This window comes from Balaenoptera acutorostrata, chromosome 11, assembly GCF_949987535.1.
Source record: "Balaenoptera acutorostrata chromosome 11, mBalAcu1.1, whole genome shotgun sequence".
Classification (NCBI taxonomy): domain Eukaryota; kingdom Metazoa; phylum Chordata; class Mammalia; order Artiodactyla; family Balaenopteridae; genus Balaenoptera; species Balaenoptera acutorostrata.
Window position 1 is genome coordinate 10,970,200 of NC_080074.1, and position 27,554 is coordinate 10,997,753.

Sequence of the window (27,554 nt, forward strand, 5' to 3'; positions counted from 1 at the left end):
TGCGGTGGCTTCTCTTTGTTGCCGAGCACGGGCTCTAGGCACGCGGGCTTCAGTAGTTGCGGCACGCGGGCTCAGTAGTTGCAGCACACGGGCCCTAGAGCGTGAGGGTTTCAGTAGTTGTGGCTCGCGGGCTCTAGAGCACAGGCTCAGTAGCGGTGGCGCACGGGCTTAGTTGCTCCGCGGCATGTGGAATCTTCCTGGACCAGAGCTCCAACCTGTGTCCCCTGCATTGGCAGGCAGATTCTTAACCACTGCAGCACCAGGGAAGCCCAATTTTTTTTTTTAAGATTTTTTTTTTTTGATGTGGACCAATTTAAAAGTTTTTATTGAATTTGTTACAATATTGCTTCTGTTTCATGTCTCGGTTTTTTGGCCACGAGGCATGTGGGATCCCAGCTCCCCAACCAGAGATTGAACCCGCAGCCCCTGCACTGGAAGGTGAAGTCCTAACCACTAGACCGCCGGGGAAGTCCCAAGGGAGGTGACCTTTGATCTGAGACTTGAATAGCTAGAAGGAGTCCTCCATGCCAGGAGCTGAGGGACAAGTGTTTCAGGCAGAGGGAACAGGCTGAATGAAAGCACTGAGGTGAGAAGAGCTGACCGGTTCCAGGAACAGAATGAGGCTGGTGAGTGAGGGGGGCAGTGGGAGGAGATGGGGCGGGGCAGCTGGCAGGGTCTGGGGGGCAACTTGTTTTATATTCCCGTTTGGTGGGAAACCTCTGGAGGGTATTAACTGTTTTTAAAGCCATCCCTCTGGCTGCAGAGTGCATTGTAGTCCAGCACCCTGCGGGTGGACAGGTTAGTGGCTTGGACTGGCAGGGTCAGAGGTGGTGGGACATGGATTGGTCTGCCATATGGGGACATGCTTTGCTCTGAAGCAGGAAGAGGACTGACTGCCCAGTGCCCATTTCACAAATAAAGGAACTGTAGCTCAGAGGCAGTCCCTGCAGAGGGTGACCATTATGTCCATTTTACAGATGTAGAAATTGGGAAGGGAAGGAATTTGTCCAAGGAGACATAACTAAGGTCAAATGTGCCCTAAAGTCCCTAGGGCACTTTCTTTGCTCCTAGACAGTCTTCTTCTCTAGGTGTGGCTGGAATTACTCATCACCTGCCTTTTCAGACAACGAAATTGAGGCTCAGAAGAACAGCACTCGTGGCAGTCAGCCTAGGTTAAGACCCAGGGCCCCTGATGCGAGGTCTAGGCCCTCTGTCTCCCTGCCTCAGTTCCTGCCTTCCTGGTGTGGCTGTAGAGAGATGAATGTAGCAGAATCCACAAGAGGACATAAGGTGATTTATTTATTTTTTAATATTTATTTTATTTATTTATTTGGTTGCTTCGGGTCTTAGTTGCAGCAGGTGGGCTCCTTAGTAGTGGCTCGCTGGCTCCTTTAGTTGTGGTATGTGTGCTTCTTAGTTGCAGCATGCATGTGGGATCTAGTTCCCTGACCAGGGATCAAACCCGGCCCCCCCACCATTGGGAGCGCAGAGTCTTAACCACTGCACCACCAGGGAAGTCCTGAGGAGGTGATGTTTAATTGCACTCTTCCACCCTCGGTGCTGTGGACGCCCAAGAAAGCTCTGCCTTGTGGGGAGGGCAGGTGTGTGCCCCCTTGTCTCCCACCTGGCTGGATGCCCTCTGTGGGTGAGTGTGTGTGAGTGTGTCTGTGGGTGTGTGTAACTGCATGTGAATATGTGAGCATGGTGCCCATGGGATTGCAGGTTCTCCAGGACTGCTGGGCATCCAGCGACCCCCTGCTCAGGTTAGTGTCCCATCACTTCTCTGTCTACTTACCTGCAGGCCCCTTGGTTTCTGTGCCTTATCTCCAGGCCCTGCTTAGGCTTCTTGATGAGGAAATAATTAACCACAGAAAGATTTTCAAAGACTTTCATCCCATTATCCTGGCCAAGTTAAAAATATTGACAATGAACAGGGCTGCTGGCGGGAGGATTACAGGAAGCCGAGGGCACCTGGGGCCACTGGGAGGAAGGCCTGGTGTGTGCCCGGGCTCAGAGCCTGGGTGAGGAGACAGAGGGGCCAGGGGCTGGGCTCTGGCCTGGTCCCATTGCTTCCTCGCTGTGTGAATTTGGGCAAGTTCCTTGCCCTACTGGGCATCTGCTTCCTCCTCTGTGAACTGAGGAATTTGCACTAGAATCCAGTACTTCCAAAGCATTTCCCCCCATGTAAACTGGTGATCTCCAAAACAAAACAAAACATGGTTAATTAAGTTTGGGAAACAACACTAGGATTTATAAAGTTAAACCAGTTTCTTTATCGCAGGGCTTTTCAGGGCCTTCATTTGTTGAAAACTTTTATTTCTTTGGATAAATAACACAAATGCACATGGCATTTAGTTCAGATGGTATGGAAGGAGTTTGGGGAGCTTAGAACTCTTTCCTGCCCTTCCGCTCTTCACTTTCAGCAGGCCCCACTGGCAGTTTCTAACCCATGGAGAGACGCTATCGCGGTGCCAGCAGATATGGGTGCACACTTTACCATGATAAGTGACTACGAGTTTCCCAAGGTGGCAGGGGGGAATATGGAGGCAGCGTTTCTCAGACTTCCTTGACTTGACCACAGAACCACTCCCAAGCATTTCTGGGTCTAGCATCTGGAGGAACACCCTTTTTGGGGAATGGATCCCTGGTCTTCGTGTTCTGCCATGAGACTTTAGGTAGAAGGGGATCTGGCAGTGGTGCCCTGAGAGTTCAGACTCCCATCTCTGAGAACGCATCCATACTTCTGTCTTTTGCAGCCCACCCAGGGGCTGCCTTTTAGTTTGAGGGAAGGTGCCAGAGCTGGCAGTCTACTTGGGGACACTGAGGCCTGGGAGGGCAAGCACTCGCTCGGGTCAGGAGCAGGTCAGAGGCCTGGCTGGGATCAGGATCTCCTGCTCCCAGGCAGTGCTCTCACACGACGGGCCCCAGTAGGCCCACAGCTGAGCTGGGCCATAGAAGTGCTCTGACCCTGGGACAGCTCTGGGGGAGAGATCTGGGGGAGTTCTCAGAAGCATGGGAGCCCTGCCCCACACTGCATGGTCATTTCCTAAGAGACGGAGGAGATAAGATTGTGACGGGGTGTGTGGCATCTGCACAAGGTTGGTGTGACATGTGGGTTGTGGGGGACCTTTGAGCTCTGAGTACACTGGTGTGACGTGTGCGCTGTGGGGTGTGACGTCGTGTGCCGGTGTGACCGGTGTGCCTCTTGCTGATGTGACGTGTGCGCCGTTTGACCGCCGTGCAGGCTGCGTGTCGAGGTGGGCGCCAGGTGCCAGGTGGGAGCCGCGGGCCGGGCGCGGGGGGCGCGCGGTGCGCCGTGGGAGCCGACGCCGCGTGCCCCGCGCGCACGCGAGAAGGTGTGTGGCGGCGCGCGGGAGGGTGAGAGTTTGCATGTCCCGCCCGCGCCGCCAGGCCCCGAGGCCGGGCAGGTGTGGGCGGGCCGTCGGGACCCCGCCGAGCCAGGGCAGGGAGAGCCGGCGGGAAACAGGAAGCGGGGGGAGGCGCGCGGCGGCCGGACGGCGGGGAGCCGGGCGTGCTGGCGGACGTGCGGGTGGTTGGCCGGCCGGACGCTCCTCGGCCCGGGCCGGGGCGGCGATGTGGGGAGGCCGGGGCAGCCCGGGCGGCGGCGGGGCCGGGGCCGGGGGCGGGGCCAGGGGCGCCGCGGACCCCGCCCCCCTGCGCCGGCGGAGCCGCCGCCCGAGCGCTGACCCGGGAGTCCGAGACGGCTCCGGCGTGCGGGGTGAGTCCCGGGGGCGCGGGGGCCGGGCACCCGCCGGGCGGACCGGGCGCGGGAGGGGGGGTTCCGGCGGCGACGGGCGGCTGGTCCTGCGGGCGACGCCCAGTGCTGGGATCGGCCGGCGCACCCCGTCCCCGGCGACCGCGCTGACCCCCGCGCGCCTCTGGCCCGCAGACCCCGAAGACGCGGTCATGCCGGGCGGGGCCGAGGCAGGGGAGGCCGAGGAGGAGGCTGGGGCCGGCTCCGGGTCCGAGGCGGAGGAGGACGCGCTGTGGGAGCGGATCGAGGGCGTCCGGCACCGGCTGACGCGCGCCCTCAACCCGGCCAAGCTCACACCGTATCTGCGCCAATGCCGGGTCATCGACGAGCAGGACGAGGAGGAGGTGCTGAGCACCTACCGCTTCCCGTGCCGCGTCAACCGCACCGGTGAGCCGTGGGGGGCGCGGGGTCGGGCCTGAGCGGGCAGTACCGGCCTTCCCTGGGGCCTTCTTCGGGACCGTCGGGCCAAGGGCTCCGATCCCCGGGGCCTCGGTCTCCACATCGGTAGAGTGGGATGGTTGGTGTGCCCACCATCCTCCCTCCTCCTGAACCACAGTGTGACCCAGCGTGTCCGCGGTGCCTAGACCGCGTCTGGATTTATCTCCCATTTCCTGGGCCCCCCTTAGAGCAAGGGGTTGGCTGTAGTTGCCGGTGCAGGCTGGGCTTGGGACCTCCCGGTCACAGCTGGTGGATTTGGCAGCTTTCCTGTGTCCTTTGATCTCTTCGGTTCTCGCTGCTCCCCCCCTCCCGCCCCCGACTTCTGTGTGCTACACACTCCTGGGAGCGTTTTCCTCAAGTGCTCAAGACCCATCTCAGCTTTCTGAGGGTGCCTTCTCCCATACGTTGTGCCTTTGAACAGAGCTGGCAAAGGGATGAGGGTCTAATGGTGGAATTCAGGCATTGGTCAACGAGAGAAATATTTTTCTTTGCGTTTGGGGATGGAGGGGGCTTCCCTGTGCCATTGAAAAGGCAGGCTGCGTTTGCTGGCCCTATATCTGTGGGGGGGGCGCAGGCAGCGGCTTGGGGTGCCATGGAGGGGGTGGGTCCTGGCTTTCCTGGCTGTGGCAGACGGGCTCTCCCCGTTGATGTGTTGAGTCAGGCCCCTGTGTGTGTCACCGGTTCAGAAATGTGGAGAACGTGGGCCCTGGAGTATGGCGGGGCGTGGGGAAGGGGGAGAAAGCAACTAGGCACGGGGAGAAGCCCTCACCTTGACCCTTGGGCACCGCTTCTCCCCCCGCCCCCTCACCCCACTTCCCAGGGCGCCTGATGGACATCTTGCGCTGCCGGGGGAAGAGGGGCTACGAGGCCTTCCTGGAAGCCCTGGAGTTCTACTACCCCGAGCACTTCACGCTGCTCACGGGCCAAGAACCTGCCCAGCGCTGCTCCATGATCCTCGGTGAGTGGGTCCGCAGTGGGTGCCAGCGCCTCGGATACCAGTGCAGAGGTTCCTTACCCCGTCCCTGTCAGGGAGGCACTCCCATTGTCGCTGTTGAACAGATTGGGAAACTGAGGCACAGAGAGAACTGTACCGGTTTGCCCAAGGCCCCCCCAGCAGGCTGAGTGTGGGGCTGTGATTCTAATGCAGTTATAGTCTAAGTTCAGAGCCCACACACTTAATGCAGCTCTTTCCCCCAAAGATGTGTCAGGCATGTACCAGTTTACAGTTTCTTCTGTAAAAAATTCAAACACTCCAGGAGACTTGAAAATATATAGGAAAGATCTTTACTTCTTCCTTCAGGTCTGCTCTGCTGGTATCAGTTTGGCGAGTTTCCTTTCTCTTTGCAGTTATACACACAGACATACACACCGGGAATCATCTTACATGTCTTGCTCTGTGTTTCACTTTTTCTCAGAACAACTGATTTTTGTGTTTCTTCCACATCTGTTACACTTGTTTTAAATGACTGCGTAGTGTTTATTAGTGACGTGCCAGTCATTTAACGCATCCCCTGTTGATGGACATCTAGGTTGTTTCCAGTTTGCACCATTACAAACAATGCTGGGAACATCCTTCTAGGTGCATCTTTGTGCAAATGTGTGTCTCAGGAGGAGAGGTTCTGAGAAGTCAAATTTCTTAGAGAGTGTGTATTTTAAAAGGTAAATCAGCATACATCCCTCCAGCAGTGTTTGAGTGCCCATTTTGCTGTACCCTCATTCATCCTGGGGATCATTTAAAAACAGTCTATGCAGTCAGATATGTGAAAAATAATGTTGTTGTTGTTTTTTTTTTTTTTTTTTTTTTTAATGTTGTTGTTTTAAGTTTGTACTTTATTGAGAGATGTTCACAGTTTACTAGTCAACCTTGGGCAAATGGCTTGACATTTCTGTGCCTCGGTTTTTCTGTCTTTAAAATGGGTACAATAAATAGTACCTATCTTAAGTGTTGTTGTGAAGATTAGATAAATTAATATATGTATGTAGGCCAAAGAATAAAGTCAATTGTTAGTGGTAGTACTATTATTGTTATTATTATTATTATTGCTAGTGAGTTGGAACGTATTTTCCTATGTTTACCAGCCATTTTTGTTTTGGGATTTGCCTATTGATAGTTTTTGCCCACATTTTTATTTGGTTGTTTGCTTATTGATTTGCAGGAGCTTTTTATATGTTGTGGCTCTGAGTCATTTGTTATATTTGTTATATTTTCTCCCACTCTGTTGCTTGTCTTTCAACTTTGTTTCTTATATCTGTCATTGTTTAGAAATCTCTTATAGCTCTTTGATTTTGTGCCTTGTTCAGGAAGGCTTTCCCTGTCCCCAAATTGTAAAAATTGGTTCCAATATTTCCTTCTAGTGTTCTTCTGGTTTGGGTTTTTCTGTGCAGTCTGTCATCCCCTTGGATTTTATTTGCCCGACGTGACTTTTCTCTCCTCTGCCCCTGGCAGATGAGGAGGGGCCCGAGGGCCTGACCCAGTTCCTGATGACAGAGGTGCGGCGGCTGAGGGAGGCTCGCAAGAGCCAGCTGCAGCGAGAGCAGCAGCTGCAGGCCCGGGGCCGGGTGCTGGAGGAAGAGCGGGCAGGGCTGGAGCAGCGGCTGCGGGAGCAACAGCAGGCTCAGGAGCGCTGCCAGCGGCTGCGGGAGGACTGGGAGGCGGGGAGCCTGGAGCTGCTGCGGCTTAAGGACGAGAACTACATGATTGCCATGCGCCTGGCACAGCTCAGTGAGGAGAAGAACTCGGCCGTGCTGCGCAGCCGGGACCTGCAGCTGGCGGTAGGCCCTGGGGAGATGGGGGGTGCCGTGGGAAAGGGGCAGCTTTGCAAAAAATGACGGTCATATGGTAGACAGCCGGTGTCCCAAAGCCACCATCTGTCGCATATTGGACTGTGGGCAAGTCCCTTCCCTGCCCTGTGCCTCAGTTTTCTCATCTGTAACATGGGAGTGTTGATTTATTATGGGAGCATTTATTTCATTGAATTATGACTGTGGTTTCAACTGGGAGCGATTTTGCCCCCCCCCCCCGCAAAAAAAAACATTTGGCCATGTCTGGAAACATTTTTGGTTGTCACAACCAGGCGTGTGCTGTTGACATCTAGTAGGTAGAGGCCCAGGATGCTGCTAAACATCCTAATTGCACAGGACGGCCCTCCACAACCAAGAATTGTCCAGCCCACAATGTCAGCAAGTGCTGAGCCAGAGCAACCTTGGGTTACGAGGATTCCTTGAGTTTAAGTCACGGGATTTAAGACATGTACAGTGCCTGGTACAGAGTTAGTGCTCAAAACCTGGATTATCATTAGCCGTTGTTATTGATATTATTATTAAGTGCTACTCTGTGCAAGTAACGCAGGTTACATGCATCCCGTCGTGTAATCTCACTAAGGCACCATGCACCCGGTTCTCATTTTGAAATACAGATACAGGTTTAGGATTGTAAAGGGATTTGCTCAAGGCTGCAAATTGGGAAGTGGCACAGCCTGGGTTTGAACCAGGTCCACCTGGCTCCAGCGCTGGTCTCTGCCCCATGATGCTGTTCTGTTTGCTCCTGTCCAGGTGAAATCTCACCCAATTCTTTTCCATCAACGAGTGAGGCCATGCCTCTTACTGGCTGAGAAACTGAGCCTCTCTTTCTTGGTTCCTTACTGGGGCTTCGCGTGGGGAGAAAGCTGGGATTTTACTGCTGCAGAGAGTTGTCCCAAGGATTTGACAATGCCCGCGGCACGCAGTAGGCTCTCCCCAGTCATACCTAGAGAGGTTCCACAGGGGGGATTCTGACTGTGGGATTTGAAGCCCCCTGACCCCATGAGCCTCAGCTGTGGCTGGAGCACCCCAGGGGGTGACAGGTGCCCGTGGATGATGGGTGGCACGTGTGAGGCTGTCAGTGCGGGTGCACTGGTGCGCTGGAGCCTGCGGCCGTGTGTGCTGGGGGTTTGATGTCTGGGGAAATGAGTCCTGATTGGGGGTGTTGAGGCCACAGGTTGATGGGCCCAGGCTGCCAGGCCTACTTTAGCCTCAGCTTCCTCATCCTTGAAGCGCAAGGTCATGGATGCAGATGACATCACAGCAAGACAGCACCTCCTGTGCAGCAGACATGGTCCTCTGGGCTTGCCGTCCATCAGCTCCTTTAATTTCCCAGCAACTCCATTGGAATGGGGGTTGGGGGGGAACTCTGTTATTATCCCCATTTATGGATGAGGAAACTGAGGCACAGAGAGGTTGGTTGGAGTACTTTCCCAGGGTTCGAAGATTGAGCATTTCTGACTTTGCTCTGGGCACTGCTGGGAGTGGGGTGGGGTGGGGTGGGGGCCGGTGGGGAGAGCCTGCTCAGAGAGGACAGCACGATGGCCACCGACCCCCCTGGGTGTTGGGAGGGGCTGTGGCCCGCACGGTTTGTCTCATCTTTGGGCTGCGTGTGATTGAGTTTGGTCCCCTTAGGTGGCAGATATGTGCATGTGACTGGGGTGGGGGATGCCCTGTGTATGTGTGCAGCTGTCTGGAGTCTCCTGGGGTTGGGTAGGGGGATGTAGAAGAGGTGTCACAGGTTCTCTCTGTGTCTGCCGTTCAGCTGTAGGTGCACATAGTATGGCCCTAGGGGTATGGCGATCTGCCAGTAGGCAGATAATAGCTGCTTTTTCCCAGTTTAGCAGAGGGTAAGGGGTGAAATTCAGTTAATAGATAAGCTTTTCTTTAAATGTAGCTACCCTACATTTGCCTTAACTTACTGGAGCTTTTTGGCAACATATTAACAAAGGCTTTGCCGATGGAAATGAACAGAGCAGCTGATGGTGCTTTTCTCGGCAGCTTGGGTTCCCTCCCCCTGTGGACAGGTGTGTAGTGGCTGTGATTTAATACTGTGCTTTATAAGGTGCAAATGTAATGAGCTGTTATTTCTAAGCAACATAAACTTAAAGGAACGAACGCTATAATTTTGTGCTAAGTGAGTTTGTACACCAGGATTAAATGCATCCATATTTCCTGGCGTTCAGCGGAGACTCCCAGGTGCCCTGTCCCCTGAGCTCATCGCGGGAGCCTGCTGGCCGTGGGTTGGGCAGGAGGCCATGGTGTGTGGCTGCAGTTTGCTGGAGAGGGTGTGACCACATTTGCCCTTGTAACTAGCTGTCTTTCTCCGGCGGTTCACAAAGCGTGTTTTGTGAGGGGAAAGGAATGTGAGAGTCATGAATTTCTTTCTGAGTCCTCTGCGGAGGAGGAGTGGGCTGTTAATTCGTGGAACTGCCTGACCCAGCCTCCAGACCCTTGCGTGTGTTGGGGGGGGGCGTGGAGGAGGGGGGTGCCATGCCAGGCTCTGGGGGTGTGGGGCTGCAAGTCCTTTCCAAGCAAGGCCAGGGCACTCCTAGGGCACCAGATGTCGGCATGCCTGAGTATAGCCCCAGAGGTCATTGTGCCCTTTTTCCAACAGTGACTTCATTTTGTGGCCTGCCACCTGCTGCTCCTCTTGTCACTGTCTAGCCACCACAGGTCTAGCCACCTGGACCTGCTGGACACCAGACCCCGCATGAATTTGGAAAATCATTCCGGCTGAGTGCATTCATAATCCAGCAAACTGGCCGTGCATATCTGCTGTCTGCCAGGCGGCCACCACCCAGCCGCCCACCCAGCACCCTTGGCCAGTTTCTGGCTGCCCGCACTGAACCGGTGACAGTTGGGGTCCTAGGATTTTATTTAAAGCTGTAAAGATAGCCACTGTCACACCCTCAGCAGCTCTATAGTTTAAAGGCCTCCGTCCACCTGCTGTCTTGTTTGATTCCTGCAGTGACTTTGGGAGGCAAGTGGTGGAGCAGGGGTATTGAATGGGCCCATTTTACTGATGGGGAAACTGAGGCTCAGAGGAGGTAAGTGACTTGCTCAGGATGACAGAGGGTAAAATGGTACAATTGAAATCTGGATCCCAGACTTGGAATTCGTGTTGGGGTGAACCAACCTCATAATCTTCCCAAGTGGAGGCTCTGGTAGGAATATCTTAAGGGAGGGCGAGACTCACATGTGTTCCGCGAGTGTATGTTGAGTGGGGAGGCTGGGTGAGAGGGGGACATCCTGGCTCTTGGGCTGGGTGAAACCCTCAGAATCCTCCTCCTCCTTCTTCCCCCGACAAGGAGATGAGGAGATTGAGGCACAGAGAGGGGCTGTGACTTGCCCAAGGCCACACTGAGTTAGAGGCCGAGCTGGGCCCAGCCCCTGGGTCCTCCTGTTCTTGGTGCAGCCCTCCTCCCCCTCTGTTATGCTGGTCCTGTGCTCAGTGTCAGAAGTGTGGGACAGAAGAGCGTGTTATGATACGGCCCCTCCACCCACAAGTCCTTGAGGCAGATTCCCCTGGGAGGGTGGCTTGGCCTCGCTGCCTCCCTTCCTTCCTCATTGTATTTGTCCAGCCTGTCCCTTCTTCCTAGACACGTCTGGGGAGGACACCTGCTCGGGCCCCTCTGGGAATCGGGGAGGCACCCAGTAGTGTGGGAGCAGGACCTCTCCTCTCTGGCCTGGCTGGTGCCCCCTCCCTGAGCTGACCCCTGTCCTGGGCCCCAGGTGGACCAGCTGAAGCTCAAGGTGAGCCGGCTGGAAGAAGAGTGCACACTGCTGCGAAGGGCCAGGGGGCCACTCCCCGGGGCCGAGGAGAAGGAGAAAGAGCCTGACAGCGCGGACCTGGTTTCCGAGCTGCGCGCCGAGAACCAGCGGCTGGTGGCATCGCTGCAGGAGCTGCAGGAGGGCCTGCAGCAGGTATGGGGGGCCGGAGGAGGGGGCAGTGCCGGGGGTCGGGGGGAGGCCAGACCCTCCTGCTGCTCACTCGTCCCCCTGAGGCCTGGAGAGTGAGGATTCTAGATCCGGGGATCTGAGATCTGGATGGAATCCTGGCTGGCCCCTTGTCTTAAGCTCTGAGTGGAGGGCCTTCAGTGCTCAGCTTGCGCTGGGTCTTGAGTCTGGGGTCTGCTGGGGGGGTGGGGTCGGGTGGGGCAGGAAGCATCTAAACTCCCTGAAACTGTGTACCCGATTTTGTGTGTGAGCATTTTTCCGGGGAGTGGGCCTCAGCTTTCCTTGGATTTGTAGAGGAGTCTGACCCTGGAAAGGTTGAGACCCCTGGGTGGCCCTGGAGCTTGCTCAGTGTCCTGCGGCAGGTCAGTGGCAGTGTGGGCCTGCCACCTGGCCATTGCTCCTCATAGGAAGTGGGGGAGGGAGCCGGGGCTCTGGTGTATTTCACAGGGTTGGGCGTGCCGGCTGGGGTGTGGGTCTGTGGACTGGATCTTAAGCCTTCCGTCTACCTCCCTGGGCCAGGCTCAGACCCTATGAAGACCCATTGTCGGGGCAGGGGGAATAGGCCTTGGAAATATTACCTGTCTGCTGTCCTGGCTGGCAGGTAGGGCCCAGAGCAAGAGAGAACAGGCCTGGTTCTTGTTGAAGAATAAGGTCCTGGTCCAACTTGTCTGAGCACGCCCTCATCCACTTACCTCATTTGTACCCCCAGATGCTCCCTGGAGGGTGGGCAGGGCTGTTGGCGTCACACACACTACAGAGGGGGAAGCTGAGGTCCGGAGAGGTCAAGGCCCTCGGCCAAGGTGGCAGAGCTAGTAGGGTGGGGCTGAGGGCTGTTTGTCCCCCTTACCCCACACTCAGGGTGGGCCCTGAGCCAGGGGCTGAGGCAGCCGTGAACTCTGACCCCACAGGAGGCAAGCCGGCCAGGGGCCCCAGGCTCAGAGCGCATCCTCCTGGACATCCTGGAGCATGACTGGCGGGAGGCGCAGGACAGCAGGCAGGAGCTGTGCCAGAAGCTGCACGCCGTGCAGGGGGAGCTGCAGTGGGCCGAGGAGCTGCGGGACAAGGTAGCGTCCGCGTCTCCCCCCTCCCCTCACACCTGCCTTCTTGCTAACAGCCTGGGGAGGGGAGGGGGGAGAGCATCACCAGTTTACTTCAGCCAGCCTTCCCCCAGCATCTGCTGTACGCCAGGTCCTGTGCCAAGAACTGTGCATTCATTTGCTCTCAAATATGTATTGAGATCGATCAGTGAACGGAACAAAGGTCCCTGCTCCTGGGGAGGGCAGATTCTAGCAGGGGAGACAAACAGGACGCCATACACGTAATCCGCAGTCCGTTACTTCATGTCACAGAGGGCGATGAGTGCTGTGGAACAAGTAGAGCGGGGTAAGGGGGCAGATTGCACTTGAAATGGGGAGGCCCAGGTTGGCTGGGACGGGGTCGTTATCCCCATTTTACAGATCAGGCAGCTGAGGCCCAGTGAGGTGATGTCAGTCAGTGGCCCAGGCCACCCAGCTGGGGAGGTGGGCACTCATTATTGGGGCTCAGGCCTCTCTCCCTGGACCTGCTGGACACCAGCTGGTTAGCTGCCCCTGTCCCCAGCCCTGGGGTCCGGCCTGGGCGTGTCCCACCCTGCTCCGCCTGCCCACAGTACCTGCAGGAGATGGAGGACCTGCGGCTGAAGCACCGGACGCTGCAGAAGGACTGTGACCTGTATAAGCACCGCATGGCCACCGTCCTGGCCCAGCTGGAGGAGATCGAGAAGGAGCGGGACCAGGTGAGCCCGGCCTGCTGTGTGCCCGGCCCTGGCTTTCGTCCAGGGGAGGATGGCGAGAGGCAGACAGGACAGGAATTGTAGACGGAGATGAACAGTACACTTACCAGTTTAGGAGGGGGCAAGTAGGCCAGGAGAAACAGACAGGGGGCCTGAGACGTGCCAGCCCGGCCCCCTCAACACACCTGCCTCACTGGGCTCTTGTGACAGTTACGAAAGTTGGTCCTGGTGGCCTTTGCATCTGAATCCCTTGTGCTCCCTGCCTCAAGGGCAAGGCCTACACAGTGGGAGGTACTTACAGATATTTGCTGATGAAGAGATCCTCAAAAGTTCTGGCTCCCAGGCCCTGGGTACCATAGCCCTCATCTCCTGAGGCCATAGGGTAGGCTGAGGACTTCGGGCCAGTTCCTCCGGGCCCGCAGCCCTCCTTGCGTGAGGCTTCCCATGCAGCGGGAAGGGCAGGAGGTTTTGTCCTTGGACCACGTTTGAATCCCACTAGAGGAGTTGAAGTGTACACGTGAGAACGGGCCTCAGGATCCCCTGGAGGGCCTGGTGAAAATGCAGATTTGAGGCTTCGTCCCCAGACATTCTGATTCATGTGGTCTGGGGTGGGCCCAGGAATGTGCGCTTCACCTGCCTGCTCCCAGCCGGTGGGTCTCTGGCCCCAGCTCCCTCTGAGACAATGGGTAGCAGGTCCTGGCCATGGGCCCAGCTCTCAGGGACCCTGGTCTTCACTGTGGGGAAAAGCACTTTGGGTGCACTGGGCTGGGTTTGAACCCTGAAGGCTGCGAATAAAGACCCCTGCACCCAGTGGGTCCCACAGAAGAGTTTTAAGTTGTTTTGGGGAAACGGTACGAGCCTGGACTCTGCAACTCTGTCCCTGCTGGCTTGGTGTCCATGTCTGTAAAATGAGAATAGTGAGAATCTCTAAGTCGGAGAGTTAGTGTGAAGGTTAAATGAGCCGATATTTAACACAGGGCCTGGCACACAGGAAGTCCTTAATAAACGTTAGCCGCTGTTCCTGTTGCCACCCCCGCATCTGAGAGGTCAGAGGCCAGGACAGCTGAGCCCATGTGGCTCCTTCAGCTGCTGGCCCAACGCCCTCCCTGCCCTCTCTCACCAGGCCATCCAGAGCCGAGACCGGATCCAGCTGCAGTACTCACAGAGCCTCATCGAGAAGGACCAGTACCGGAAGCAGGTCCGGGGCCTGGAGGCCGAGCGGGACGAGCTGCTGACCGCGCTCACCAGCCTGGAGGGTGCCAAGGCCCTGCTGGAGGTGCAGCTGCAGCGGGTCCAGGGTGGCCCCTACCTCAAGGTGAGCAGGGTCAGGAATCCAAGCTGGAGCTCTTGGCCAGGGTGGGACCTCAGCCGGGGGTGGGGACATGGGGGACCCAGTGGGAGTCCTCAGCTGGGCCTGGGAAGATGCAGGTTCTGGGAGGAAATACGTGGGTCTTGGCTGGAGCCCTTACCCAAGGTCAAGAACATGCCAGTCTTGGAGGGCCCTGTTGGCCAGGGTAGGCAAAATGTAGCTCGGGTAGTTGTGGGTTGGTGTATCAGGGAACAAGACAGGAGCATGGGGGTCTCTGAGTTTCTGGGGTTGCAGCTGGGGCACAAAGAATAGTTTGAAGCCTGGCTTAGCATATACTTGGAGAAGCCTGGCTGCCCGAGGGCCTGTGAGCATCTTAGAATGCAAAATGTGGGCCCTAGAAGTCCCTCAGAGACCAGCTAGTCCAGTTCCCTCATTGCATAGGGCCCAGAGAGGGTCAGAGGCTTGCCCGAGATCACACAGCCAGCCAACAGTGGAGCTGAGCCCCCAGATCCCTTATTAACCAGACACTGGCTCTCAGATCTCTGCCTGGAACTCTGCCTTTTCCTATCTTGGGTTTGCTTAAAGATGATTAGTTGAGTTTAATGCTTGAAGAAATAGAACAAAGGAAGCGTGAATCTGTGATTTCTGACTTTTAAAAATCCTCAGTGGCTTTTAGGTAAAGGCAAAACCCCTTACCATGCCCTAGAGGCCCTACAGGGTGCCCCCCCACCCCAGCCTGGTTCTCTCGGTCTCAGCCTTTTAATTCCTGGAATGTGTCACAGTGCTGCCTCAGGGCCTTTACACATACTGTTCCATCTGCCTAGACCATCCGCCCCAACTTTCACACCTACTTATCCTTGAGTTCTCAGTTCCAACCACACTTTCTCTGGAAAGCACTCTGATGCCCCCGGCTGGGTGGGGCCTTTGAGTGCCTTCCCCACCCTGGGTACCTTCCTGCCTGGCTCTCCTGGCCGATGAGCCTTATTTCCTTCATCTATCTGCTTGTTTATGGCTTATCTCCTCCACTAGGGTGTGAGCTCCACAAGGGCAGAGATCCAGCCCTCCTTCCGCACCGCATCCCTGTTCCCAGAAGGTGTTGAGAAAATGACGGGGGCTGGCCCTGGCCCAGGGCTGCTGACCTCCCCACCCCCTTCCTCTCCCAGGCCTGCGCCTCTTCCCATTCCCTGTGCTCCAACCTCAGCAGCACCTGGAGCCTGAGCGAGTTCCCCTCCCCGCTGGGAGGCCCTGAAACAGCTGGGGAGGCGGCTGTCACGGGGGGATCTGAGCCCCACACCTCGGTAAGACACCTGCCCTAGCCCGGACATGGGGGGTACGGATGGCCATCGTAGAATTACTGACACGTAGAGTACTCTCCAGTTTGCTGACAGTTCGGTTTCACACGAGAGGAAATCGAGGCCCATGAAGGCCAAATGCCTTGTTTAAGCTCACGCAGAGCCAGCTCTGTGCTGGGCCTGGGCCTGGGTGCCGGGAGACCTGGGGAGCCACTCACACGGCCATAACCTTGCAGAGCCTACCCCTCGGCTCTGGGCCCTAGTTCCCATCTGTGAAATGGGCACAAACTAGGTATGATGAGTTGTGGGCAGGTCCCGTGGGGGTGACCAGGCCCTGCTGTGGCTTTGCAGGAGGAGGCCACGGACAGCGAGAAGGAAATCAACCGGCTCTCCATCCTGCCCTTCCCCCCCAGCGCCGGCTCCATCCTCCGCCGGCAGCGGGAGGAGGACCCCGCACCCGCTAAGAGGTAAACAGCTTCCTCCCAGAATCCCTGATGCCTGAGTCAGGTCCAGGCTGTCACCTCCCTTTACTGCCCTTAAATGGCTGGAGCTCTGGAAACCCAGGTTGCAGGAGTCATAGGCATGAATGAGGTCAGGGGTTAAGACAAGGTCAAAGGGCAGAGTGAGCTCAGTCCCTGCTGAGCACCTTGACATGAGAGTCACTGGAGGTCAAGCCTCAAAGATCCTTAATCCAGGGGGAAGCCTGGGTGGTTCAGGGCTAGGAGACATGGAGGAAGTTCCCAGGGGTCAGGGACCTCAAGCAAGAAAGTCAGGCCCCAGATTCAAGCAGCAGCAGAAAATGGGGGCCAGAAAAACTGAGCCGTATCACTGATGGCAAGACCAAGGGCAGGAGACGCCTCCTGGCATGTGTCCCCCTGTCATGGGCTTGATCCGATGGATGAACTTGCCATGACAGGTGTGTGATGGGGAGGTCATGGTCTAGTGTGGGAGGGAGGCAGACCCCAGAGTCACGAATGACAAAGGTAGAAAGTGAGGCTGAGATGAGGCGTGAGAGGTCAGGGCAGCCTTCCGGGAGGGGGTGGCATTAAAGGACAGGCTAGGGCATTCTAGGTGGAAGAACGGGGCAGAGGTCAGGATGTTAGCTTCTAGTCCTGTGTGTTGAGGGGACTGGGTGGCACGAGTGCACTGTGCCTGAGACCCCTCCCGGGGTCTAGCCTGCACGTGCTTGGGGGTTGGAGGACATTTGGGAGGCACAGGATCACCGTGCTCAGTGCCGGCCCCTCTCGCCCTCTCTCTGCCCAGGTCCTTTAGCAGCATGTCGGATATCACAGGTAAAGGCCTGGGGACTCCGTGGGGAGGGCTCATCTGGGGGCCCACCTGAGGGCTATGCTGTCTGCTCTGCCCTTGGCCTGTGTCCCCCTCCCTGAGGCTTTGCTGTCCCCTGGCCGGGCAGGGAGGCTCTGCTTGGGAGGCCCTGGGGGAGTTGCTTCCCACCTCTCACCCCGAGCCCACCCTGGTCCTCTCTCCTGGTCCCGGCTGTGCTCTATGGGGCTCCTCAATTCCAGCCCGCCCTCCACCCTCTTCCGGGAAACTGAAGGGTCACCCTGGCCGGCCCAGGCCCAGCCCTGAGCCCCGTGAGTCCAATGTGTTCCAGGGGCCTCAAACCTGCCAAGTCCCCAGGCCTCTGGGCCCTGGGCCATCCCAGGGCTTGAGGGGCTCAACCCCGGGCCCTACCCCATTGCTCAGTCTGGCACCCCTAAACCTCACTCCTCCTCCCCAGGGAGTGTGACGCTTAAGCCCTGGTCCCCTGGCCTCTCCTCGTCCTCGTCCTCCGACAGCGTGTGGCCTTTGGGAAAGCCGGAGGGCCTTCTGGCCAGAGGCTGTGGCCTGGATCTCCTCAACAGGTACTGCAGCTGCCTGGGGTGGGTGGAGCTGGGGGGCTGGTTCGGATTCCCGGAGAAGAGTGAGCAGGGGCGAGGTGGGAGGGAGCAGCAGCGAAGCCTTTGCCTCTCGCAGCTGTCAGACCGTTAAGGTCTTTAGACAGAGTCACACGTTGGATTCATATGCTGTCACCACCGCTTATCGTCTGGGAGACTTGGGCTGGTCACTTCACCTCCCTGGGCCTCAGTTTCCTCACTGGCTGAAGGGCCACAGTGATGTCTTCCACAGGTGGTGTTCGGAGGTTTAGGACTCGTGGCAGTAAAGCACCCCACTTTGCCAGGCAGGTGGTGGGTAGATGGTAGCTCTTACTTGTGCTGCTTGCCTGTTCTCCCGGCTCGGGGTTCCCAGCAGGACTGAGCCTCCCAGCAAACCTCACGCTGGGGGTGGGGTGGGGCCCCTGCAGCTGGGCTGGCCCCAGGCCCACAACTGGATTCATGAACCGCCTCAGCTCAGAGCGCGCTGCAGGCCATGTGCTCTGTCCGTTTTGGTGGATGCGTGGTCTCCCTGCTCAAGACTGTCCGTGATCTCAGGAGGGCAGGAGATGGAAGAGGCTGGTCTGAGAATGTGGCCTTTGAACTCAGGAGCAGGCATGGGGGGCCGCTGGGTGACGTGGAAGAAGAGAGAACAGAATCTGTCCAGGGACGGACCTGGAGTTTGGTGGTGACTGGAGCGTGAGGGTGGGGGAGGGGGAAAGGCGAAAGGCTCGGGCAGGCTTTGTGAGTCAGGATGGGGAAGTGTGGATTTTGGCTTGTGCACCCTGGGAAACCTGGTGGTGGTTGGGGGAGCTTAGCTATTACTAAATGCAGGGCCGGCTCCTGGCTGCCTTACAGCATTCCCTCTGTCCTGGGAGGCAGGCATTATTATGATTACCCCTGTTTTGTAAAGGAGGAAACCGAAGCTCAGAGAGGTTAACTGACTTGCCTGAGGTCACACAGCTGGGATGTGCCAGGGCCAAGGTGCAGAGTGACCTGATCAGATCTGGGTTTTGGAGGGGGCATAGGAAGCGCTGGTGTCAGAGCTGGAACGCGGGGATGCTGGTCACAGAGTGCAGGTCACACAAGAAATCAGGGCACAGCAGAGCCAGGGGCCTCCTGCCTCCTGGAAGCAGCTTGGCCAGGCCCCTGCCCCCACTCTCACCCTCCGGCACAGGGCCCAGTGCGACATTGTTTCTCACTGTGCAGGACGTGCTTCTGGGGGAAGGGGCGGAGGCGCCTCCCTTCCTGCCTGCCTCGGCCCTTCCTCCCTTCCTCCGCTCGCGGGCCTGCAGCAGGGGTCCTGGCTGCTGTCCAGGGGGCCGGGATGCAGCAGAGGGAGCTGGAGGTTCTGGCCCAGCCCCCACCTGGGCCCCATGATCACGTGGGGCCACCTCTGCTGCCCACGAAGTTCCTGGGGAGGAGGGAGATGGGGAAGAAAGCAGACTGAGGTGGACCGGGAGAGAAAGGGGTGGACCAATGGGAGGTCAGGGACTCGAGTGCCCTAACGGGCTGGCGAGTGCTGTTTGCATGTGTCCTGGGCTGGAGGCAGGGTTACAGCCCAGAGCACAGGGGGAAGAACAGACTTGGGAGCCAGCTGAAGTCCGGGCTCTGTCACTCGCTACTGTGGGGCCTTGGGCAAGTCATTTAATTTCTCAGTGCCTCAGTTTCCTGCTCTGTAAAATGGGTTCACAATAGTGCCTGTCCCCTGGGGTCATTGTTGGGGGTTCCGGTACTCCTACTAGAGTGCTTAGTACAGCGCCTGGCTCGCAGTGAGCGGGAGGCTAGCTCTTAGCTATTATTATTGGTGCTGTTGTGGCTTAATCCTCAGGGTAGCCCTGCAAGCCCCATTATACACATGAGGAAAATGAGGCTCGGCGTCAGGAATGTGTCCCATGGCCACTTGGTGGTGGAGCTGGGGATTCTGTTGTCCCTTCCTCCCGTCGAAGCTACTTTAACCTCGCGCCCGTGTTGAGTGCTCACTGTGCTCTGGGCATTTCAGCCCTCTGCTCTCATCTGCCCCTCTTGGCTCCCAGGGCCTTGGGGCAGGGCAGGATGGGGGACATGGATGGACAGGCAGAAAAAGAGTGAAAGTGAGGTGCTGAGTGGGGAGGGCACTGGGAGAGTATCGGGATGCTGTCTCCCGGGCAGGGCCACCCCTGTCCGCACTTGTCACATAGACATAGGGTCTCCAGCACTGGCCGACCTTGCACAGGGAGAGTTTGGATAGGTCATCACCTGACTCCACCACCCACCACGTGTGTAACCCTTGTCAAGTTATAACTTCCCCAGGGCCTCAGTTTCCCTCTTCTCTAATGTGGGGGGAATAACAGGCGGCTCCTGAAGGGTTGTCGGGAGGATTCAGTGAGGCAATCTATGTGACATGCTTAAGTGTCAACTTCAAAGGTCCCTGGCCTGCCTAGGGATCTTCCCACAGTGCCCTGGGGTGGGGCAACCCTTATCCAGGCCACTTGGCCCATCACTGCTCAGGGCTGGCAGAGTGAAGGACTTGGCCCCATTCCCCTGTGACCCAACTCCTGACCTGACACTGGGGAAGTGTCCTGGGACCCCATCCTTTCCAGCCCCCACAGGCAGGGTTGGGGTCAATCAGAGTGTGCTGCCCGAGACCCAGGAGTCCTGAGAGGTTGGAGCAGGCAGCCCCTTCCCCCTACGCATTCCTTTCTCTTCCAAACCCGCTTGTCTGCTGAGGCCTGGGGCTGAGGGACCTGGCCTGGACCCTGCCCCCAGTGAACCTCCAGGTAGTAGCCTGGGGCTGTGGAGGCTCAGAGAAGTCACTTGGTCCCTTGGAGAGGTGGGCAAGGGTGTCCTGAAGGAGGAGGTGCCTGAGCTGGGTCTCAGAGCAGCAGGAATTGGCAAGAAAAGCCTGAAAACCTGGGGTGGCTGAGAAATTGCCCTGATCCTGGAATTACGGAGGGGAGGGGGTGTGCTCAGGCAGGGGCGGGTGGTGAGCAGGTGGGTCCTGGAGGGCCTGGATGCAGGCTGCCTGCTGGGCCCTCGACTGGGGAAGCTGTGATGGCCAGTTGTCTGTGGGTTTGAAACGGGTGGGGAAATGGGGCCACAGAGAGGTGACTAGTCCTGAATCACACCTGTTGACAGTGAATGTCTATTATTGAGCACGTAGATTCACCGGGCACTGTTCCAACAATGTCCCATTTTTTTTTTTAAGTAATTTTATTTTATTGATTGATTGATTGATTGATTGGCTGCATTGGGTCTTTGTTGCTGCGCGTGGGCTTTCTCTCTAGTTGTGACGAGTGGGGGCTACTCTTTGTTGTGGTGCGCGGGCTTCTCATTGTGGTGGCTTCTCTTGTTGTGGAACACGGGCTCTAGGCACGCGGTCTCAGTAGTTGTGGCTCGCGGTCTCAGTAGTTGTGGCTCACGGGCTCTAGAGCACAGGCTCAGTAGTTGTGGTGCGCGGGCTTAGTTGCTCCGTGGCATGTGGGATCTTCCCAGACCAAGGATCGAACCTGTGTCCCCTGCACTGGCGGGCGGATTCTTAACCACTGCGCCACCAGGGAAGTCCCATGTCCCATGTTTTAACTCACTGAGTTGTACAATGAGGTAGGTAGATGCAGGTGGGACTGCTGAGAATGAGGCAAGCAGCCTGGCCCTAGAGTCCCTGCTGGCGCTCTCCACGCCCCTTTTCTCAAACTCTTCTGACCACAGCCCTCCACGCAAGAAACCCAGTACACGTGCCTGAAACAAAAGGGTTACAGGAAGGTAGTCGGATTTACTTGAAGGGAGGCAGGCTTATGTTTTCTGTTCCATTCCATTAAAAAACAGTGCTGGTCATGACCCAGTGAATTTCACAACCCATTTAGTTGGAAGGCCCTGCAGCCCTCTGGTTTCCACCTCTACCTGCATTATCTCTATATTTGACCCTCACACCCACAGTGGGAGACGGGTGCCATCATCGTTCTTGCTTTAGGGATGCGGGGACAGAATCAAGTGGCCAGCCAGCTCGCTTGTCCAAGGCTAAGGCACAGTTAATGCTGGGGTTGGAGCTGGACTGTGTGGCTTCAGCCATCGGGCCATTGCGCAGCATAGCCAGGCCTGGCCTCAGGCCTCCTGTCTCTGCCGAGGCCTTTCTGTGCCACACTGATGTGGCCAGGACAGTCTCGGGGCTGAAGGAGCCTGTAAAGGCAGCCCTGATGCCTCTAGCGCCCATGTTTAGCCCCAGCCCCTGGGGCCTGGCTCTCTGTTTTGACTGAGGGGGCAGGAGCCAAGTCGGACTCCCCAGGGCCAGGGTTCCCCCCCTGCATGGGTGCTGATTGGGTTAAGGTCTTTGCAGCCTTGCCCACCCCAGGCTGGCAGCAGGGGGCAGTGTGGCCCTGTGGCTGCAGCTGCCAGGGTGGGTGGGGAGGCGAGTGAACGCCTGGGCTCTTCCTGGGCCCCCTCTCCAGCTGGGGCACACCCATGGACCCTGGTCTCTCTTCTTCCCCAGAACCGTGGGGGCCCATGGGGAGACTTGTGGTCAGTTGTCACTTAGTCTGGCCACAGGGCCTCACCACTTCTCATCCAGGGACAGGCAGAGCCCTGCCATGATGGGGGTTTGGTGACTCTTTGTCCTGTCAGTGGTACCCACTGCCCATGAGAGGAAGGCCAGGCGCCTTCATTCCGAGCCCTCCATAGGCTGGCTCCAGCTTGCCTTTTCTGGGAGTTAATTAGGGCAAGGAGCTTAGCATGGTGTCTGGCACATGGGAAGCACCCAGGGTTTCCTGCTACTATTATTATTGTTGTTATTAAATTCTTCCACACTGTATCCTGTATCCTGCCCTCCACACCTTTGCCCATGCCAGCTCTTCAGCCTGGAACCGTGTGCTCTCTGTCGATTCCCGGAGTGCTTCTGTTTTTCACCATGATGTATGTAGCCCAGCTGCTGCTTCCTCTGGGAAGCCCCTCCCCTTTGTGCTCCCACTGCCAGCAGTAACCATCTCTGATCTGTTGTGATCTAAAGGTGACCTCCCGCCCTAGACTATGAGCATAACAAGCTTATATTAGTCATCTGCTATGTGCCAGACACTGTGTTTGGTGGTAGGGATCTGGAGCTGAACATGACAGCAGGCTTATTCTCAGGGCGTTCTTTCTGAGCGAGGAAACAAATGGGAAAACACAAAAACGCGGGGCTTCAGCAGGAAGCTCCACCTCACCGTGTGCAGGGGTTTGGGAGGGAGAGGTCGCTTTTGACCTGAGCTTTGAAGGATGAACAGAATTTGCCAGGCAGAGAAGAAGGGGGAGGGCGTTCCAGCAGGTGCAGTGGCCCGGGGTGGGAGTCATGGCATCCTTGGGGAATCACTATGGTTCTCCAAGAATGTTGAACTGAATCAAAATACTGAACGCTAATTCCCATCTCCTTTCTCTCTTCTCAGGTCTCTGGCCATCCGAGTGTCTGGCTGGAGCCCTCCGGGGGGGCCTGAGCCCCAGGACAAGGGCCTAGATGGCCTGTCGTTCCTCGGGGACAGCTGGTCGGGGGCTGTCGTTCGGAGGGTACTCTCTGGGCCAGGATCGGCCAGGGTGGAGCCAAGAGAGGTGAGGCCCCGCCCCTCTGAGCTGGGGGCGGAGTCAGTGCTTTCGTTGGGGCTGGACGCCCTCTGATTGGTGGATCTAGGTCACTGGGCGGAGTTTCTGAGGATTGGCCGAAGCTGAGGCGGGCTCAGTGACTAGCGGCCGGTTGCCCCGCCTCAGCCAGCGTCAAATGAAATCTGATTGGGCAGGGGCTGGGAGGTGGGGCATACTGACTGAACCTGGACAGATCCCTACCCTTACACGTGGGAAAGACCAGACTGAGCCAGGCTGGGTGGGCAGTGTCTGACTGGGCACCACCCTGTGAGGTGGGAGCAGCTGAATTTTGAGACATGGTCACCCCCACACCCGATGTTCTCCAGCCCCAGGGCTGTCTCCGGAAGCCCTGGGAAGCTCAGTTCCCTCCCTGCCTGGGTTTTCTCCCAGCCAAGGGCAGAGGCTGCTGGCTTGGACCGGACAGGCCTGGAAGGCGAGGCCCAGCAGAGAACCTTGCCCTGGAACCAGACATCCACACTCCCTCTGATGGACTTCAAGGGTAAATCTGGCCTGGGGGGAGGGACTGAGGACTCGGGAGTCCTAGAAGGTCAGAACTGAGGGCCCAAGAGAAGGCTTATCTGGTCCATAGTGTGGGGGGGACAGCCAAGGCCTGAGAGGGGGATGTTCCGCCTCCTGAATCCTGGCAATTCCCTTCCCTCCTGCGCCGCTGCCTCCTTGCCGGTTGTCCTTGTGCCCTTCCTCTGTCTTGTCCTCAGTAAACAGCTTACAGTGAAAGGAGCACTGGATAGGAGTCCAGAGACCTGGGTTCGGGTCCTGGTTCTGTCCCGAGTGAGCTTGGTGGCTTTGGGCCAGTCCCCGCCCTCTCTGGGCCTTGGACTCTCACTTTAAGAGGGGGAAGGTGGGGACTTCCCTGGTGGTCCAGTGGCTGGGACTCCTCCCTCCCAATGCGGTGGGCCCGGGTTCGATTGCTGCTCGGGGATCTGGATCTGTGTGCCACAACTAAAGATTCTGCATGCCGCAACTAAGACCTGGCGCAGCCGAATAAATGAATAAATATTAAAAAAAAAAAAAAAAAAAAAGAAGAGGAAGGTGGGGTCCTGGCCGCTCAGGCCTCGAGAGGGCCACATCTGTGGCCTCTCTGAGGCTGATGCGTGACTTTGCCCTCTCCTTGTCCTCCTTGCTGCCCCCTGCCTGTCCACGCCCAGCCTGCCAGTCCTTCCATGAGGCCCTAGACGCCTGGGTGAAGAGGCCGGGGGCCGAGCCCTTCTACATTCGAGCCAACCTCACCCTGCCCGAGCGGACCGACCCCCATGCCCTGTGCGTGAAAGCCCAGGAGATCCTGCGGCTGGTGGACCCGGCGTACAAGCGGCGGCAGGAGTGGTTCTGCACGCGGGTTGACCCCCTCACGCTGCGGGACCTGGACCGGGGCACTGTGCCCAATTATCAGAGGTGACACTGCCAGCAGCCCTGGGAGCTGGGACTGGGATGGGGGACTCTTTCTCCCTCCTTCAGTCCCTCGCCATCCCCTGGGACAGGATTGGGGGGCTGGAGGAGAGAAGGTGAGGGGCTCCCCTTCTCCCTACAAACGCATGACATGACCCCCCACACAGAGCCCAGCAGCTCCTGGAAGTTCAGGAGAAATGCCTGCCCTCCAGCCGACACCGGGGGCCCCGCAGTAATGTAAGCAGGGCTGGGGGGGGCAGGGCGAGGGCCTGGGGACTGAGGGGGGCCCCAAAAGGGAGAGGACAGGCTCCATTATCCGGGAGCTGGGGGAGGAGACCCCACCCACGCTTGGTTCCTCATCTTCTTGGTGAGCTCCTTGGTTGCTTCTCCACCCAGACTTGGTTGCTTCTCCACCCAGACTTGGTTGATCCTCTCCGATGTGTCCAGCAAAGAGAACAACAGGGCTCCCGTCTGGGTAGTTGAGAGGGGGAGGTGAGATAGTGTGCCCGCTGCCCAGGAGCATGCGTGGCACGTGGTGAGCACTTAACGGAACAACAGTCACACCCCCTTCTCTAATCCCTGGACCAGGGCTGGGCTGGGTGATGGCCCCCACTGTGCGCCTGGGCAGAGTGAGGCTCAGAGAGGTTCAAGAGGTCTCAAGAGCCCACGGTGCTAGAGAGAAGGGGGTGAGCCTGGGCTCTGGAGGCAGACCACCCAGATTTGCATCCCTGCTCTGCTCCTTCTCAGCCTGTGACCTTGGACGACCACGGGACCCTCCCTTGAGGCTCTGTTTCCTCATCTGTATAATGGGGGGATTATGCTGCCTGCCTCTGGGGTTCATGCACGTGGAATCTAGTTAGTGTCTGTCACATTGTAGGCTTTCAACACCTGTCAGCTATTGGTATAATTAGTGCTGTCGATATTGGTTTCTGTAATCTTCCTACCCAAGGTCACATTGCTAATTCATTGGAAGAGACCCCAGAGTTTGTCCCTTATGTCTTATTCTGGACCTCGGTTTCTCAATCTCTAAAGTGGGGGCAGACCTAAGGCTCCTCTAGCTCTAACTGGGTCTGACAGTCTTGTTTCCCTTGGTCCCTAGTGATGGTTGCCCTTCCCTGCCTCGGGGGCTGTGCTGGGCCGGGTGGGGGCAGGGGAAAGCCTGGTGGGGAGGGGGCTCTTATGCTGACCCATGAGCCTGGACAGTGGTGGCAGCGGGGCCCTCTCTCCCTGAGGGTGGGATGGAGCTGAGCTCTCAGGTGCCCCTCTTTCCCTACCTGCTCCGCAGCTGAAGAAGCGCGCCCTGGACCAGCTGCGGCTGGTGAAGCCCAAGCATGTGGGGAGTCCTGCTGGGGACTCCCCGGAGCAGCTGCTGCTGGAGCCCTGCTCAGGTGTGTGCACAGGTGTGAAGGTGCAGCCTGCGCTGCTCACGGGGTCCAGGAGTGTGCACATCTGGGTGTCCTCGGCCTTGGTGGTCCCTTTGGCCTGGAAGGGCCTGTGGGAGGGTTCCGGTGGGGGGCAGGGCCCATGCCAGGGGCCTGGTGGGAGATGGGCCACCAGGGTTGAGGGAGCTGTCTACGTCCAGGTGTGACTGTGGGTCTGGGTGAGTTTGGGGCACCCACGAGCACGGGCCTGTCCTTGTCTGGCAAAGCATGCGTAGCTGTGTTTCTTGCCTGTGTGTGGTGGCAGGTGCCATGACGACCCCAGAGGGTGATTCTGGAGGCAGGAGGGTGAGGCCTTGGGCCAGAGAAGGGAAGAGGGGCTGGGGGAGCCCAGATGAGGGAATAGCAATTCTGAGGGGCAAGGAGGAGAGGGTGGTTAGGGAATACTTCCTGGAAGGGAGGTTGTTTGAACTGGGGCCTTCACGGATGAAGAGGAGTTTGTGCCAGGCAGAAGGCACAGCTTGTGCGAAGGCTCAGAGGCATGGCTGCATGTACTGTGTTTGGAGGACACTGAGTACAGCAAGTGCATAACTCTGTCATGTGTTGTGGCGGCGAGGAGGAGAGGGGGGAGAGGGGAGGGGTCCCCGGGGTCCCCGCCCACCTGGGGACCTGGGAAAGCGTGACCTGGGCTCTGAAAGTAGAGTTAACTGGGCCACCCCAGGGCATGCAAAGGCCCTGTGACTAGAGCTGCTGAGCTGTGAGGCAGGAATGGAGTCCGTTGTGAGGGGCCACGTGGCTCGCTGCTTCTCCAGGCTCTGGCAGGGCTGGCTCACCCACGTGGAGGATGTGGCTTTCTTCCTGAGAGTTGTGGGGAGTCACTGGTGCATTGAAAGCAGGGGAGTTACAGGATCTGACTTCAGTTTTAAAGCGTCCCTCCAGCTGCTGAGAGGAGAATGGCCTGTAGGGGGCAAGGGTGAGGCAGGGGATGGGGTGGAGCCTCCTGTGAGGGTCCCAGGTCCCAGCGAGGGAGGGGGCAGCTCTGCTGTGTGTAGGAGGAGCAGCAGGACTTAGGAAGGGAAAAAAGTTAGGGGCCTTGAGAGTATCAAGGCGACTGGCTGCCCCAGGAAAGAGGAGCTGGGGCCCTGCCTGCACCCCCATCTCTTCACACCCCCTTCCCTGTCCAGAGCCAGAGCGGAGCCTCAAACCCTATAGCCTGGTACGGCCCCTGCTGGTGTCTGCCCTGCGGCCCGTGGTGCTCTTGCCTGAATGCCTGGCGCCCCGGCTCATCCGCAACCTCCTAGACCTGCCCAGTTCCCGGCTGGACTTCCAAGTGTGCCCAGCAGGTGAGCCTGCACGCCCGGAGAGGGGAGGGCTGGGTGGCACCCTGGGGCAGCCAGGCCCACTGGCCCTTCGTTCCTGCCTTTCCCTGCCTGCAGAAAGCCTCTCTGGGGACGAACAGTGCACATCGTCAGCGCCCGGAGCCCCCAAGGCCCGACCTGCCACCCCTGGGCTGGGCAGCAGGATTCGTGCCATCCAGGAGTCTGTCGGGAAGGTAGGTGCTTGGGGTGGGGCGGGGGGGGGGGGTGCCCTCTGGGCCCAAGAGCAGAGTCTGAGTGCATGCCTGTGCCGCTCAGTTGCAGAGTGACCCTGGGCAAGTCCCTTCCCTTCCGTGGGCCTGTTTCCTCACCTGTGAGATGGGTGGCCTGGGGCAGTCGACCTCATGTGGGTCACCCTGGAGAATTTGGCTGATACATCTCACCTGTTTGTCTTTGCCTTCAAACTTGCCTCTTCCCTGGGATCTGGGGCTGGCGGGGTCAGCTCCATCCTACAGATAGGGAGGCTGAGGTCCAGTGGGGGGAAGTGACTTATTTCCCTGGGTCTTGGCCCTTCCCCTCCAGTTCTTTCTTTGTTGCCAAGGTCCCCCTGGATGCAGAAACAGGACCCTGTAGGGGGCTGTGTCATGGGGCCCAGTC

At 57.9% G+C, this 27,554-nt stretch overlaps 1 protein-coding gene across 4 annotated transcripts in view; it reads left to right on the forward strand.

Annotated features, from left to right (window-relative positions):
* Positions 1-246: 246 nt before the first annotated feature.
* The window catches only part of CARD10 (caspase recruitment domain family member 10), a 28,782-nt gene continuing 1,474 nt past the window's right edge, over positions 247-27,554 (forward strand). The window contains exons 1-20 of one of the 4 annotated variants that reach the window (XM_057557220.1): positions 247-626; positions 1,045-1,290; positions 3,911-4,162; positions 5,034-5,171; positions 6,660-6,985; positions 10,748-10,939; positions 11,881-12,036; positions 12,621-12,746; positions 13,867-14,058; positions 15,216-15,350; positions 15,696-15,811; positions 16,608-16,636; positions 17,086-17,209; positions 22,609-22,768; positions 23,189-23,297; positions 23,965-24,208; positions 24,370-24,439; positions 25,488-25,590; positions 26,766-26,924; positions 27,018-27,133. In XM_057557220.1, coding sequence (XP_057413203.1) covers positions 3,928-4,162; positions 5,034-5,171; positions 6,660-6,985; positions 10,748-10,939; positions 11,881-12,036; positions 12,621-12,746; positions 13,867-14,058; positions 15,216-15,350; positions 15,696-15,811; positions 16,608-16,636; positions 17,086-17,209; positions 22,609-22,768; positions 23,189-23,297; positions 23,965-24,208; positions 24,370-24,439; positions 25,488-25,590; positions 26,766-26,924; positions 27,018-27,133 — 2,730 coding nt within the window. In that variant the 5' untranslated portion in view covers positions 247-626; positions 1,045-1,290; positions 3,911-3,927. Of the gene's footprint in view, positions 627-1,044; positions 1,291-3,537; positions 3,740-3,910; positions 4,163-5,033; positions 5,172-6,659; positions 6,986-10,747; positions 10,940-11,880; positions 12,037-12,620; positions 12,747-13,866; positions 14,059-15,215; positions 15,351-15,695; positions 15,812-16,607; positions 16,637-17,085; positions 17,210-22,608; positions 22,769-23,188; positions 23,298-23,964; positions 24,209-24,369; positions 24,440-25,487; positions 25,591-26,765; positions 26,925-27,017; positions 27,134-27,554 lie in introns of those variants that run through there. The other 3 variants (XM_057557221.1, XM_057557218.1, XM_057557219.1) reach the window with 3 other exon arrangements.